Here is a 16,389-nt window from a genome sequence, read left to right as displayed (position 1 = left end):
TGGTTAGGCCTACAATTAAGACTTTGCAGTTAGCAGTTGGTTTTGTGTGTGCCATTAAACATTTATGTTGGGTACAGATGCTGACACATGCTATTTTGTTCTGCGTAAGCTTGATTACTCTGGGCTGTCAGCTTCTATATGTCAACCGTGGATAAGTTATTTAACTGCAATGAAGAGTCATTAAACCTCTCCAATAAGTGTCTAATGAGGCTATCTAGAAATGCCAAGTGTGCCGCACCAGCTGGCCCTGCAGTATCTCACCACACACACATGCATATCCAGAATATACCAGACACCCGGAGGGAAATTGCTCCAGGTTGTTCTTTTGAAGGTCACAAGGCCTATTGGAGTTGCGTTAAAATCAGTAACTTTATCTTACATATTCCCCTCTAAATTTAATCTTGAAGAATGCAAATGAGAAAATAGTTGACAGAGTAAGACTACAGAGCTCTAAAATTAATATGGATGGCATAGCTCACATAATTTGGCTTCAGAAGAATTTTATGACTTTTTGAGAGCAGACTTTCAAACATTCAAAAGTTTGGGGTCAGTAAAAAAAAAAATGTTTGGTAACTCTGTAGTTTAGGGACCAATTCTCACTATTAACTAGTTGCCTATTAGCATGCATGTTAGTAACACAATGGTTGTTTATTGGTGCTTATAAAGCATTTATTCTACATGACCATATTCCACATCCTTAATACCTAAAATTATCAACTGCTAAGTATTAATAAGAAGATTATGAGTTTGTTGAGGCAAAAGTCATTTAACAGTTTGTTAAAAGTGAGAATTGAACCTTAAAATAAATTGTGACCAATTGTTTCAGCAAAGATGCAATAAATTCATCAAAAGTGACAGTAAAGGCATATCTATTTCAAATAAATGTTGTTCTTTTGACTCAACAAATAATCTTGAAATAAATGTAGTACATTTTCTACAAAACTTCTATAAAACTTATTTCTGAGTAATTGCTCTCGTAATTCAGAAATGTAATATCATGTGCATGGAACCAGCAGCATCCAACATAATAGTCATCTATCCAAGTACTTTCTGTTTTTTCTATCTCTTACATTTTTTGTGTCCCAGTCGTCATTCCCGCTTGCTGTTTTCTCTTCATCACTCCTTCTCTCTCTCTCTGGCTCTGTCTTCTGTCCACACCCCTTCATCTGGGCTGAAGCAGAGGCCTGGACTGTTCTTGGCCCCTTTATTCAGATTCTCTGTGTTGGATATCTTGTGATGCAATAGGAAATGGCTGCTAGCCGTCTGTCTCAAACAGAGAGCTACACAGAGAGGTAGAACATGTTGTCACTCTGGTTTGTTTACTGGAAAACTGTTACATGGCCTTGTTGCCATGGCGACGAGGCCCGGCAGCTGAGGGGTCACATCTGTGTGAAATCATGCATTTCAGCTGCATTGCCTCATAGTTCGAAACAGCAGAGGACCATGGGATGTTTCCCCTGCAGAGGAGCCAAATGGGCAACTCCCTTCTCAACACTCAGAGCTCCAGCTGATAGAGGAACAACTACAAAAACGATTGAATTGTGTGCTTGTATGAGAAACAAGAGAGATAAACAAAGCTTTAGGTTTCCTTGTGCAGTATAGCTCATGTTAATGTATGAGAAAAAGGAGAAAAAGAGCAAATCCCTCTTCTTTTCTTTTTTTTTGGGGGGGGGGGGGGGGGGGGGGTTTGCAGTTAAATCATTCCAAACCTTTCGGACTAAAATAGTAAAATAAAATAGTAAAAAAAAAAAAAGTAGTTATTGTTAGATTTATAATGCCCATAAGTATATTTAAAAAAATCTTACCATAGCTTCAGTAACATGGTTGAAATTCCAACTTAATATTATTTATTGAGTTGTTTTATAATCTGTATTTCCATCGTTTGGTACATTTAAATAATATAGCTGATTTCCATTAAACACAGAAGGGGATATTTTAAAGAATATTCTGACTACTCTTTGTTGAGCTCCAAAATGCACTGTACAAATATTACAAAAGTAGTGCTATATTCCAGTTTTTCTGCAGCAAGTTAATAACGTTGCATGATGAAGAGACTACGTTTTAATTTGTTATATTTTTTAAATACTTGGTTGTCAAAAGAGTTATTATGACTTTTGTAGTTCATTTCAGATGCGCGACTTTTATGATTTGTTTTGTGTTCCAAAGAAGAAAGTCATACAGGTTTGGAATAATATGAGGTTCAGCACAGTAAACAATGACAGAATTTGGGGGTGAGTGAACTATGCTTTTAAGAAGTAACAAAAACAGTACAGAAGAAGAGAGAAATGAACAGATGAAGGGTACAAATCAAAAAGAAGAAAAGTGGAAGTAAGAAAAGTGTTGCCTCAAGGAAAATGTTTTGAAGGAGAGATAGATGTCAGGACTGCAGGGCTCATCAGTATTCCCAGAGCGAACCGAAAGCAGCAGAATGATGAAACAGTACTGCAGATGATGGGCCACATGAGTGATGATACATACATACACAACCATATTAATATTATGTGGAATGTACATTTAGCTTTAGCTATGACTGGTATGCTACACTAACATTCAAAAGTTTACAGTCAGTAAGATGTTTTTGAAAAAAAGTCTCTTATGCTCACCAAGGCTGCATTTATTTGTTCAAAAAATAGGAGTATTGTGAAATATTGTATTTTAATATATTTGTAATAAATGCATTTCTTCAGTGGCAAAGCTGAATTTTGTGTGTGTGTGTTTGTGTGTGTGTGGTGCGGTAAAGTAAAACAGGATAGTGTGCTTTGCAAAAAGTGACTGCTGATCTTAACAGAGGTTCGTTCATGATTATGGAGTGGAAATACAAAGAATGAAGGAAAGAGGAGAGAAAGAGGCTTTTTTTAAAAGAAGTGAAATGCAATGAAGTGACAGCACACCTGCTCTGTCTCCCACAAACTTCAACACTTAAGGAATTTCAGTATGTTTTGTCCAGTGTCATTATATTATTTTGTCCAGTGTCTCACTAGAGTGTTTTTTTCTTGTGTTTCTTATTAATCATGTTGACCTCTGAATGTTGACCTCTGCCCCTGACAGGCAGGAGATAAGCACTACCATCCAAGCTGTGCACGATGCAGCCGATGCAATCAAATGTTCACGGAGGGAGAGGAGATGTACTTACAGGGTGAGCAAACATTTTACTGAGACCTTTAGTATAGAAGATTGAAGCATTGCTCTTACTTTCCACAATAAGGCTGAAACTAATGAATCTCACTAGTTGACATAAATATAGATGATTTTCAAATTTTTGAAATGGGATAAAATAATAAAATACAATAAAAAGTATTAGTTATTGAAAAAAGTTTGGTATAGACCATGTGGTAAAAGAATTCTGATATACCCACCCATATTTGATCTGAATTTCTCTCTCTCTTTCTCTCTCTCTCAGGTTCTACAGTATGGCATCCAGACTGTAAGAACAACAGTAGAGTGGAAGAGAAGTACAGAGTGAGTATCTATCGATCTCTACAATAACTGTCAGCCAGTAAGTCAAGTTATTAATCAGCCCTGTCTCTCTGTTTAAAAATAAAAACTTAGCTATGCTCTTCCTTCATAGTATTCCCAGAATCAACAGTCTACAAAACCTTGGGAGATGTTTAAAATGCTCACATTCTTCAAAGCGCTTTTTAAAACCTCCCCCAGTGGCTCCAAAGTTAAAATGAGGTCTCAGGTGCTCTAGCTGAAAAGAGAATGTGTGTGTATGTGTGTGTGTGTTTGTCAGTGAGTATTTTGTCCATTCTGTTGTGATTCTCCTCCTTAGGCAGCTTGGCAACATCCTAAAGGAAAACCCAGTCCGTTTGATATCTTTTACCCCCAGTCTCAGATTCAGAGCCGGGGCCCAGGTGGCTCTCGGCTGGGCCAGCGTCCCCTGGGCAGTCGTGAGGTTTGCAGTCTTCTGCTCTGCACTCCCTCCAAACTGCAATGCTTCCGGCTAACTCGACTTTCTCGAAGAGTCCTGCTTTACTTTCGAAGCAAGACTGAACTGCTGTGTGTTGTTTTTAGCTTCATGTTAGTTAACTTACATCCCCCACAGCAAGACTGAATATGCTTGCTCTCTCCTCCTGCAAGTAAGGTCATACTCCCCATAGAAATGTTTCTAAATTCACAAAAAAAAAATTACCTTTTGTCCCACAAAATCAGGATCTGCCTGCATGAATAAGATAGCAAGCAAGGCTGCGAGTAGGCGACTATGGATGTAGTGCTTGAGTTAGATGGCCGCTGGCTAAGGTGGATGATTTGAGTGTTTTGTTGAGTGTGATGTCATATCCTTGTGATGCCTTTTCCTTCACAGCCCCTTCCACCCTCAGTAACATCTCTGCACCAATCAGAAAGGCAGGTACTGTATTCTGCTTCTGGCAGCAGATTGAGGAACCCAGAGTGTGTTTTGCGGCTCCTGCCTTTGCAGTCACCCAGCAGCAGAGGGCTTTCCCCCTTCGCCAATTTCCCCATAACAGCCTGTGTGTGAACCATTACGCTTTTCACCGCTGCAGGCATGTGGCTCAAGCCCTTCCAGCACTCCATTCACCATTACAGGAATGATGGCTCTTTGGCTCTTCATGCAGAACCATCTCTAACAGAAATGGCCTCTCATTCAGAAAATTCCTCTTAAAGTTGTGCAATTTGGGTGTTTTTGGTGAGGTTTGACCAAGAGTCATATCTGAGGGATTGGCTGCACTGGCTGCGTATTGTATGATATGAAAGAGAATGCATCTTGGGAAGGCTTGCATTGGAGTACGAGGCAATATGAGCTGTGGCTTTCTAACTTGTGCTGAATGAAAGCCTAAGAATATGCCTCCTTCACAAAATTATAATTTTGTCATCATTTACTCTCGTCATTCATCCACATGTCTTTAAAACCTGTATGACTTCCCTTATGTAAAACCATTTTAGGTTAGACTGAACATGCATGTGTAGTGTACTTCACATCCTAAAAGTTTTACTTTAAAGAAAAATGTTAATCATTATTAATAATATTTTATCTGGCTTTAATACTCTCAATATTACGTACATTTAAAGTCAATGTACTAAATTGCAAATTCATCATTACTAATTTGCAATAACTAATATATATAAATATACGTGATGTAATGATATGAGTTTAGCGATGTGTAACAATTCAGAAGTATTTCGCAAGAAACTATGTAAGAATTCTGAAATTACATATACAGATTAACTTAATATTCAAAAGTACATTTAAACTATAATTGCAATTATCATGCAATTAAACATTCAATTAAATTTCAGTAATAGTAAAAGCCTGTTGTATGGCTTTGGAAGACATGAATGAAGTGCGTGATTTACTTTATGATGCATTTATTGTCTTTGTTTGTAGCTTGAAAGTCCCAGTTTTCATACACTTCCGTTTTATGAAAAAGAGCATTATTTAAACCTTCTCCTTTCCTGTTCCTTTCAAAAGCAAAAGTCATATAGATTTGGAACGACATGAGAACAAGTAACTGTTTACAAAACGTTAGTTTTTAGCTCAGCTTCCCCCTTAAGCTTCCCCCTGGCATCTCTGAGTGTGTTTAGGAATATGTTTGTGCATTTTTTTCATCTTATTGCTAACACAACATCTCGTTCTCCCGCAGCCCACGAGGTCATCGTCTGAGAGTATCTGTTCGAGACCTGGCTCGAGCATCCCTGGATCTCCAGGTCATACCATCTATGTGAGTCCCACACATCAGCGCCCCCAATCGTTTCCCGAGTCTGTCAGATCTTACCACTCGGTCCACAACGGATTCTGATGCTGGTCCACTCCATGGTCAATGTCCAAAAACATGCAGGAAAAGCGCAGGAGTTTGCTTCGACTTCTCTCCGCTCTTTGCCTTCGCCTTGTATTTGATATCTGTAGCATCATTTCATATACAATAACACTGTTAAACAAATGTTTAGCCTTGTGGCTTTTCTCATAACCATGCTTCCAAAAACAATCGGTCATCTTTCCAAATAAGTGTACGTTCACCCTGTGTGATGAGCTTTGTGATAGCTGTAGCTTTGGTCGGATGTGATGTGGATGACCTTTGACCTGTGCCCTGACCTCTTCCTCATCAACACCTTTTCTCCTTGTGTTTCTCCACCTATGTGTCTCCTCCCTCCCCTGTGTCCCTCATCCTCTCCTTCCTCCAGGCAAAAGTAGACAATGAGATTATTGATTACAAGGACCTAGCAGCCATCCCCAGAGTCAAGGCCATTTATGATATAGAGCGTCCAGACATGATATCCTATGAGTCTCTCCATTCCACCTCCTCCACCCTGGAAAGACACGGAAGGCACAGCCCCGGAGAGGTAACCCAAACTGTAAAATTTTTGTGTCTTTCTAATAAACAATCGATGTGCTATTATGACCTAATATGATATATATAGCCACTGTATGGCTGTGTAGGCGTTACGATATTGCAGATTTATGCTTATGTTTGTATTTATTCTCATTTCTTTTGGATAGGTGTGGCTTTCATAAAAAGCAAACTAGCGCTCTTACCTCAAATCAGACAATCATATGTGAACAGCCATACTCTATACATTTAACATCCTTGTATGTCAATTTGGAGATCTGGACAGGTCTAGTCTAGTGGTTCTCAACCGGGCCCCGGCCCCCAGGTTAAGAACCACTGGTCTAGTCTCCATTTGCAAACCAACACAGGAGTTTTGGCCACTTTGGCCACCTAGTAGCTACCAGGCTATCCCCATATAATAGAACCAACCCTGCCACTGCTCCTTCTTTGTGATAATACCATCCCATCCCTAGATCCGTACTCTGTCACAGTAACCATAAAAGCTTTTGTGTTCCAAAAAAACACTATTGGTTGAGGCTCTTAGGCTGCAGACAGAGCAGATGTGAGCAAGTGCGCTCATATTTCTGTATGTGATCACGTACATTGCATGTATTCCTGTCATCATGTTACCTGTATGTCTATGCATGAAAAGAATGTATGAGAGATGTGCGTTTTTATTTTCTGTGACTGCTCTTTGGTTCCCTTTGTCTATTAAACATTGTTCTGCTGTACCTGAAAATGCCTGTGCGCCTTCTCTATGTAGAGACAGCAGTGTCACAGCGCCACCTGGTGACCATAATCAAAATCTCGGACAACCTGCAGTGATGGAGATGCGTGTTAAAGGGATATTCACGGGTTTTTTTCATCTGCATCTGTTGTTGATTGTCAAAGGCAATAATTTAGACTTGTTTTTGACTGTGTTAAAACAGACAGAAAATGTATTTACAATGACACACTTACAATTGAAGCCTATCAAGCAATGGGTTGGGAGGTTAGTAGAAATGCGAAACCGACATTTTTTGTTTGCACTTACTGTAGGCTACATGGAATTTATTAATTTTTTTGGTATAAAGTTGTCTAAATCATCAGGAGGGACTACTCTTTGGTAATTTTGGTTATGCATTACCAATATATAGAAATAAAATAAAAAGTACAGCAATTGCATACACACACACACACACACACACACACACAACACACACACACACATATATATATATATATATATATATATATATATGTATGTATGTATGTACAGTATTGTTCAAAATAATAGCAGTACAATGTGACTAACCAGAATAATCAAGGTTTTTAGTATATTTTTTATTGCTACGTGGCAAACAAGTTACCAGTAGGTTCAGTAGATTGTCAGAAAACAAACAAGACCCAGCATTCATGATATGCACGCTCTTAAGGCTGTGCAATTGGGCAATTAGTTGAAAGGGGTGTGTTCAAAAAAATAGCAGTGTCTACCTTTGACTGTACAAACTCAAAACTATTTTGTACAAACATTTTTTTTCTTCTGGGATTTAGCAATCCTGTGAATCACTAAACTAATATTTAGTTGTATGACCACAGTTTTTTAAAACTGCTTGACATCTGTGTGGCATGGAGTCAACCAACTTGTGGCACCTCTCAGCTGTTATTCCACTCCATGATTCTTTAACAACATTCATTCACATTTCTTGGTTTTGCTTCAGAAACAGCATTTTTGATATCACCCCACAAGTTCTCAATTGGATTAAGGTCTGGAGATTGGGCTGGCCACTCCATAACATTAATTTTGTTGGTTTGGAACCAAGACTTTGCCCGTTTACTAGTGTGTTTTGGGTCATTGTCTTGTTGAAAAAACCATTTCAAGGGCATGTCCTCTTCAGCATAGGGCAACATGACCTCTTCAAGTATTTTAACATATGCAAACTGATCCCAGATCCCTGGTATGCGATAAATAGGCCCAACACCATAGTAGGAGAAACATGCCCATATCATGATGCTTGCACCTCCATGCTTCACTGTCTTCACTGTGTACTGTGGCTTGAATTCAGAGTTTGGGGGTCGTCTCACAAACTGCCTGTGGCCCTTGGACCCAAAAAGAACAATTTTACTCTCATCAGTCCACAAAATGTTCCTCCATTTCTCTTTAGGCCAGTTGATGTGTTCTTTGGCAAATTGTAACCTCTTCTGCACATGCCTTTTTTTTAACAGAGGGACTTTGCGGGGGATTCTTGAAAATAGATTAGCTTCACACAGACGTCTTCTAACTGTCACAGTACTTACAGGTAACTCCAGACTGTCTTTGATCATCCTGGAGGTGATCATTGGCTGAGCCTTTGCCATTCTGGTTATTCTTCTATCCATTTTGATGGTTGTCTTCCGTTTTCTTCCACGTCTCTCTGGTTTTGCTCTCCATTTTAAGGCATTGGAGATCATTTTAGCTGAACAGCCTATCATTTTTTGCACCTCTTTATAGGTTTTCCCCTCTCTAATCAACTTTTTAATCAAAGTACGCTGTTCTTCTGAACAATGTCTTGAACGACCCATTTTCCTCAGCTTTCAAATGCATGTTCAACAAGTGTTGGCTTCATCCTTAAATAGGGGCCACCTGATTCACACCTGTTTCTTCACAAAATTGATGACCTCAGTGATTGAATGCCACACTGCTATTTTTTTGAACACACCCCTTTCAACTAATTCAACTAATTGCCCAATTGCACAGCCTTAAGAGCGTGCATATCATGAATGCTGGGTCTTGTTTGTTTTCTGACAATCTACTGAACCTACTGGTAACTTGTTTGCCACGTAGCAATAAAAAAATATACGAAAAACCTTGATTATTCTGGTTAGTCACATTGTACTGCTATTATTTTGAACAATACTGTATATGTATATACATATTTGATCATAAAATCATCAAACGTAAAAGCAATATTGTGAAATATAGCATTTAACTGTTTTCTATTATAATATATTAATATAATATAATGTAATATAATATATTTTTTAGCATATTTAAAAATAATAAATGTAACATTTTCAGCAGCCATTAATCCAAAATAAACCATTTCTTGTTATTATCAAAAGGAAGCAATAGTGCTTCTTAATATTTTTGTGGCAACTGTGATAATTTTTTTTTTTTTAAATTCTTAAATGAAATGTAAAATTTACAATGAAAAAGAACAGCATTTATTTGAAATCTGAATAGTTTTGTAATAAAGTAATTACTGGCACATTTGATTGATATAATGCATCCCTGCTGAACAATAGCATGAATTATTTTTATTATATATTTTTTTTAAATACTAAAATAAATACTAACCAAATTTTATTTGAAGGATGTATAGATATTTCAGTCGGAAAACCAGACCAAAATACTGATTAAGCAAAAAGATAAGGGGTTTACTTTTTTAGCCATTAGTTTATGATGTTATAGCAGATATAACTGCACAGAGATGGTCAGTAAGTGATTTTATCGCACCAGTTTTATGTCAAAAGTTGAAGTTATACTTTTGAAAGAGAGTAGTAACCAAATAGACTTCTATTGTAAGTGTGTTACAGTTAACAAAATTATTGTCCATCCTAATCAAGTTGAAAATGACCAAGAATATTCCTTTAATGCGTACCATATTATTGAGTCACCGACCAGTTCATCGAGTAACCAGACCCTTTTCCTCCCCTACAGCCGGTCAAAGCCTCAGGTGGCAGCCCTCCCAGAGGCAGAGCCACAGTAAGTGTAAGCAGGATAGAAATAAGGCTGCTGACATGGATCCCCACCCAAACTAATGAGAACACAGCTAACATATTCATTTACAAAACCTTACCTAATCAAATAAGCATGAACATCTAATGCTTCTTAAACCTAGTTTCTCATCTCATTGGCTGCTATTTGAACTCTCATCTGAAAAGCCACTCTAAGTACTTTATATTAGTTTGCTAATGATAGTAACTTTAAGTGTCTACTCAAGAACAGAGTGGAAAACTGAAGAATCTTAATGTGTCATGTCAATAGTGTAGATTCATACTGAACCAGAAAACATAACCTACAGTTGACATCTTGAGCATAACATGAGACAGCATCTAACATTCAAAACGAACACTGCAAGCGCTTTTTTTGCGATGCCTCTTTCACCTTCATTACTTACATTTTTCATTTAAAACATCATCCAGTGCATGATGGGTCACAGAAAACACAGCTGTTTCCATGACGCATAACATAGTGTTATTTTTAGTGATTTTAATTCTGTGTCCACATTCCCAGACCCTGCCACAAGACCCCTCCTCACTGTCCGCAGAAACAGTAAGTTGTCAGTGACCTCGCTCTGAACTCTGCCACAGCTGAGGCCACAGTTTTCTCTCTCTTAAATGTGCACATCATGAAGATGGCATTGAGCTTCAGCTGATTCTTCAGCACTGGAAGAAGTCTCTGTTTAATTAATGGAAAATACACAAAAGTGTCATGCTGGTGTGTGTATTTGTAATGTCTGTTATGTCTGTCTGTCTTTGTCCCAGCTACAGCTGAGTGAATATCACAAATACACACACACATCTAAGCTTAAGAATTTTTGGATTGTTTTGTATTTATTTAATAATTTTTATTATATTTAAAAGTTTAGGTTTAGATTTTTTTTTTTTTTTTTTTGGTTTGCATTTCTTTTATACAAAAATGATGCATTAAATTGATCAAAAATTGCAGGCTTTTACATTGTTACAAAAAAATCTATTTCAAATTCTTTTTAAACTTTCTATTCATCAAAGAATCCTGAAAAAAGCATGACAGTTTCCATAAAAATATGAAACTTTTTATAGCACCATTAATATGAAATGTTTCTGTACTTCAGCTCTAAATAAGCATATTAGAATGATTTCTGAAGGATCATGTGACACTGAAGACTAGAGTAATGGCTGCTGATAATTCAGCATTGCATCATAGGAATAAATATATTAAAATAGAAAATGGTGATTTTAAATTGTATTTTTTTAATAATAATACAAATTGATGTTTTTATTGTACTTTTGGTCAAATAAATGCAAACTTTTTCCCCCTAGAAACATAAAAAAAAAATCTTATTTTGTACTTTTATCAAAAAACTTTTGTGATATTCACTCATCAAACAACTTTCCTAATATACAAAGCCACACAATCCGGGAACTTAAAAGCATATACGTGGCATGATTTAACTTCCTTTTCCTAATCTCAATATTTTCTGTTCTAACCAGCTCTTTTGCATTCAGTCTCCTGTCTACCTTTTAGTAGATTCTGATTTCTACTTACATAGAGCTTTTTTATTCCTGTTCTGTTTCAGTCTCCAAGGACACTGTCTCCCACCCCATCCGCTGAGGTCAGAGGCTGTTTATAATGCGTAACCTTTATTGCTATGGAGCCAATTGTACATATCCATTAAACCGTGTCTTGAAAGGATAGGATCAAATGGATAAAAAAGGATAAAAATACTGTCATGATTTAGCCAAACTCATTCATTCTTCTGTGAAACACAAAGATATTTTGATGAATGTTGGTAACCAAACAGTTTCAGCAGAGTTCCATAAGTTGGTATAAAATATAAATAGAGACTGTTTGGTCACCAAAATTTTGGGAGGACTGTCCCAAATGCATTTAATGCATTTAGTAATGTGAATGTGCTTTGCACCTTCCCGTATGTTATGTAATGTGTGCATGTGTGTGATAGGGTTGTTATGACATGAGGGAGCGCATCATGCAGAGATCCACCAGTCAGGGCTCCATCGGCTCTCCAGTCTACCACCGCCATAACTACATACCCCCTCTGTCTAAGTCGCCCCAGCACTTCCACAGACCAGGTGAGTCAAATGAAATGACCCAAATCCTCCCTCCATAGGAGTGTATGGATGAGCGAGATTTTGGCTGCTTTCACGTTGCCTTTTCTTGCTTTCCGTTTCCTCCTGAGCTTGTAACCTTCCTCCCTCCTCTGCTCACATGTGCTCCTTCCATCCTCTTTTTTCCTTTATCCTCCTCCTCTGTTCCTCTTCCTCTTCTCTGAGCGGCCGGCAGGAATGCTGAAGCTCTGCTCCTCTTTGCGCTCCAGCGACACGCGCCCTACCTCCCCTTTCCGACATCACTTCCTCCCCCATAACAAAGGTAAGGCCTCTCCACTCCCCGTTGCCCGACCTCTTCACCTCACTCTCAGTGTCAGTATCGTTCAGTAGATGCAAATCCACCCCCTTCCTCTGATTCAGGCCTGCTGAAATGTCTTGACTGTGACTTTTAAGTTTGTAAAGCTGTGCCTTTGGCAGCACTGTTTGAGAAATTCACAAGTTCTGGAGCTGAAATGCTTGAATGGCACTCTTATGAGGTCAAGGGCTGCGTTTGATCTGCACATCCAACTGAAGCACATCTAATGCAAGTTGCTAATGCACAGTTTACTAATCACATGCTCATGTGTGTAATGTCCCTCTGTCCTCTCCACAGATTCTTTCTGCATAGGTATGTCTTGGCTTCATGGCTGTTGTTGACTCAGTGTAGAGCAATGGTGCCTGTGGCAGTTCAAAAGCATGCTGGTTCTGTGTATTTGACAGTTAATTAACCAACAAGTTATATAACAGTCCATTAACTAACTTTTAACCTAGTCACTGTGACATTACTAATACTCTCATACTAATAACTCTATTCCAAAACATAGTGAGCTGCCTTGCCTTACTTGGATTTTAAAACGCTGCATAACCATTCTGAGTATCATATATTTGTCTTTTATATAATTTTTGAAAATCAAGCATGTCCCCCGAATAATTCTAATAATATTTGTATTATTATTATTTGGATTATATAATTATTTTATAATTGCTATTATAATTAGGGGGATATATTTGGGGATATAATTGAATATCATAAAACTGTAAAGAGATGTTCTCAGAATGAAAACAAAATAAAAAAAATTATCCATTGCATACAACAAATAAATACTACTTTTAATAATTATTATTAACTCAAAATTAAAGTAACACAATAAATAATAATTATTATTGTTTTTGTCATTTAATATTTAAATTAGCATAAAACATACCTTTGTGGATTAATGAAGGTCTTTTTAGTGCATTGTGGGATTGCTCTTTCCATTAGGGGTGTATGCAATATTTCCAAACAGAGTATTTTAGGAGACAACATGCTTACCTTTTGTAACAACAGGGGAGTGCACGTGATGTCTTGAAATGCTGTCTATGTAGGCAGCCCACTAATTTTGGAACATGTACATGTTGCATGCTTACATTTGTTTCCTCACAGGCAAAATGTGAATTTTTCATTTATCTTTTATTGTGGTTGTTCATGACACTGAAGTATTTGCATGCTTGCTTTCCTGAGGCATTCCTCCTTTTCCAATCTGAACGTCCTTTTTCCAATCTAACCTCCAACACTTGTTCTCTTTGTGGGGGGCGACCCACACAGTCCACTCCGTCTCTCTGTCACCTCTCTGTTGAAGCCCTTTTCTGTTAGTCCATCTTCCCGTCAGTGAAGATTTATTCCGGCATTATTCTCTCTTTCTTTCCTTCCTTTATTCTTTCTTCCTTTTTATGTTCTTTTCTTTCTCCCGCTTATTCTGCTCTTCTTGTTTGGAGGCCCTGAGCCATCCAGTGGCCGGAGTTCTCCTCTATCCTCTCGGCCGGCCACCCCGACCCTCTCTCTGACCCCTAAACATTTCCACGTCCCAGGTAGGAGCCGGAGCATCATCTCCCTGTTTTTCTTCCCTAGAGAGTTTTTCTGCCCTGTCTCTCTCCCTCCATTCGTTCATTTCAATCCCCTCCATAATGCATTTCTTATTCATTGTTTTGATGGTAGATTTTGTTCACCTCTTATGCTGAGTACATGTACTGCCACAAATAATTCAGAAATTTTGGTCATCCTGTATGTGCATCGCATTTCCCGAAATCATGATCATAACTGATACGATTTGTAACTTAGGTGGTATTAAAAAAAAGTGTTGTTAAAACTAGATCTTTATTTTCTAATTCACAGACCAAGGCATTAACATGTATAGAAAACCACCAATCTACAAACAGCATGGTATGGTTGCTTCAGATTTTAAGCTCATTCTATCTATCTATCAATCTATCTATATATCAATCTATCTAACTATCAATCAATCAATCAATCTATCTATCTATCTATCTATCTATCTATCTATCTATCTATCTTACAAGCCAAAAAAAGTTTTTTTGGTGCCTGTCATTATGGTTTGTGGGCAAGCATGATTTCTGACAATTATTTATATTTATATGTTTGTTTATGTGTGTTGATTCCATCCATCCATTAATTTGTGATTATGATGCTATAATCACATCCTGTGTTCACATGTAAGTACCATTTCACATCATAAACTTCTCATCTTTGAGACTCTTTCAATTCCTTTAATCGCTTCCTCACAACCAACTCGCCTATAACAAGAAACTAAAATCCTTACTTCTTTACTAATCACTGTAAAACTTTGATTCTGCATTCTAATTGCATGAAGTTATAGCCTGCAAGATCCCATAACAAATTCAAGGACAACTCAGATGACTCTGCTTTGGTCTCTATCTTGCATACTCTGTAAATCTACACATCTGGCTAGTTTCAATAAATTGAATGGCACCTTATAAACAGTTGTGTTTACCGGTTTCAAAATATAGTTCATATATCAACATTTTCTGCTTGCTTAATATTATAAAAATCTATACCTTTTCAGCAGCATGTGTGCTCTGTCCACTTTACACTACATGCAGTACAGGTCATTGACATTCAAAGCTTTTGATGTTGTTTCTAAATACTGGTGTTTCACTCCAAAGAAAGCAGCAAATTAAAAACTGATCAATTGCATTATGCTTTATTTAACTGATTGTTTTACACATCAAAATCTTGAAATGCTTTGAACTGAATGGCCTGCACTACACTTATTGCCAGCCTATGATAGTGTATCACTGATAGTCAAGTTCCCCTCAAAATACCAATTCAGATTCAGCTGCACTGGCAGCCCAAAGCAAGTCCGCTGATGACATCATCAAATCATCCAAGTTCCCCGCTGCTCACGCCCCCCGGCCAGACGAAACCCCAAAGATCGAGACCGACTACTGGCCGTGTCCTCCATCCCTTGCTGCTCTAGGTACGCTCCTGCTGCTGGCAGTAAACAAAACGAATGGAAGCCATCTTTGAAATCAAACGATGCTCTGTGGATTGAGAACTCTTGGATTGCTGGCGGTATATTTGGCCTGATGTTCCCATCTGACTGGTCCTAGAGTTGAAGTGGCAGTGAATCTGATGAAACTTTAGGATAGATCAATTTACAGGGACATAGATTTGCCAATGCTAATAAATCAAAGACATTTACAATCAAAAATCATTTCGCCACTCAAACCGATCATGTTTTTTTTATATATATATATATGATTTGTTTTTATATTATTTAACTCATTATCATTGTTTTCCATGTGTACTGTACAAATGTACTCTTAGGTTCGGTTGCAGGTCTCCAAGGGGTACAATGACATGACAATGTTGCAGTCATCTAAATATTTTATTTTGTTTGAAAATCTTTTTTGGTCATGGATGGGCAGGCTCAGACGGGAGGAGTCGGTCACGGGACGAAGAAGAGGAAGAGCAAGTGAAACGCAGACAACTTCAGGAGGAACATCTCAGCAAGGTCAAGCGTGTATTAAAAGTGTATACATTGCTTGTGGCATTTGTTTTAGTCAAAGCAGCCATTTAAATGCATATACGTGCCAAACTGTGCTGCATTGCGGTTATTTACATGCCCTTTCTGCATTGTTTTATTAACAAAATCACTAAAATAATAATACAAACACGCCTAATTTGCATATTTGCTTAGTGAATAAAGCTAATAAATGCAGACTAATAAGCATGCTAAAGTGGAATGCATTCATCTCTGTGTTTTTACGTTTAGTACTCACATGCTTGTGTTTAACTGCAGATCCAGTCTGGACTTGGGAAGCTCATTCTGAAGGAGGAGATGGAAAAGGAGATGAACAGAGAGAGATACATACGAAGTGTGGCCGCCCAGCGCTTTGACTCCCAGTATGCTAATTGTATCACAGGTATAATGCCACGTACTTTTAAAGCAACCACGACAATTGTAGCATTATTCTG

The 16,389-nt window shown here is 37.8% G+C and overlaps 1 protein-coding gene across 12 annotated transcripts in view; it reads left to right on the top strand.

Annotated features, from left to right (window-relative positions):
• The window catches only part of ablim1b (actin binding LIM protein 1b), a 64,564-nt gene that overhangs the window by 47,265 nt on the left and 910 nt on the right, over positions 1-16,389 (top strand). For 3 of the 12 annotated variants that reach the window (XM_052570802.1, XM_052570801.1, XM_052570811.1), the window contains 17 exons: positions 3,049-3,136; positions 3,401-3,459; positions 3,773-3,895; positions 4,304-4,348; positions 5,601-5,678; positions 6,139-6,297; positions 9,964-10,014; positions 10,540-10,578; positions 11,585-11,620; positions 11,969-12,098; positions 12,310-12,396; positions 12,727-12,741; positions 13,869-13,961; positions 14,266-14,313; positions 15,242-15,388; positions 15,840-15,925; positions 16,214-16,337. In XM_052570802.1, coding sequence (XP_052426762.1) covers positions 3,049-3,136; positions 3,401-3,459; positions 3,773-3,895; positions 4,304-4,348; positions 5,601-5,678; positions 6,139-6,297; positions 9,964-10,014; positions 10,540-10,578; positions 11,585-11,620; positions 11,969-12,098; positions 12,310-12,396; positions 12,727-12,741; positions 13,869-13,961; positions 14,266-14,313; positions 15,242-15,388; positions 15,840-15,925; positions 16,214-16,337 — 1,408 coding nt within the window. The remainder of the gene's footprint in view (positions 1-3,048; positions 3,137-3,400; positions 3,460-3,772; positions 3,896-4,303; positions 4,349-5,600; positions 5,679-6,138; positions 6,298-9,963; positions 10,015-10,539; positions 10,579-11,584; positions 11,621-11,968; positions 12,099-12,309; positions 12,397-12,726; positions 12,742-13,868; positions 13,962-14,265; positions 14,314-15,241; positions 15,389-15,839; positions 15,926-16,213; positions 16,338-16,389) is intronic. The other 9 variants (XM_052570799.1, XM_052570800.1, XM_052570803.1 and 6 more) reach the window with 9 other exon arrangements.

The sequence above is a fragment of the Carassius gibelio genome, chromosome B12 (genome assembly GCF_023724105.1).
Source record: "Carassius gibelio isolate Cgi1373 ecotype wild population from Czech Republic chromosome B12, carGib1.2-hapl.c, whole genome shotgun sequence".
In the NCBI taxonomy this organism is placed as follows: Eukaryota; Metazoa; Chordata; class Actinopteri; order Cypriniformes; family Cyprinidae; genus Carassius; species Carassius gibelio.
This window is presented reverse-complemented; position numbering and strand designations above follow the sequence as displayed.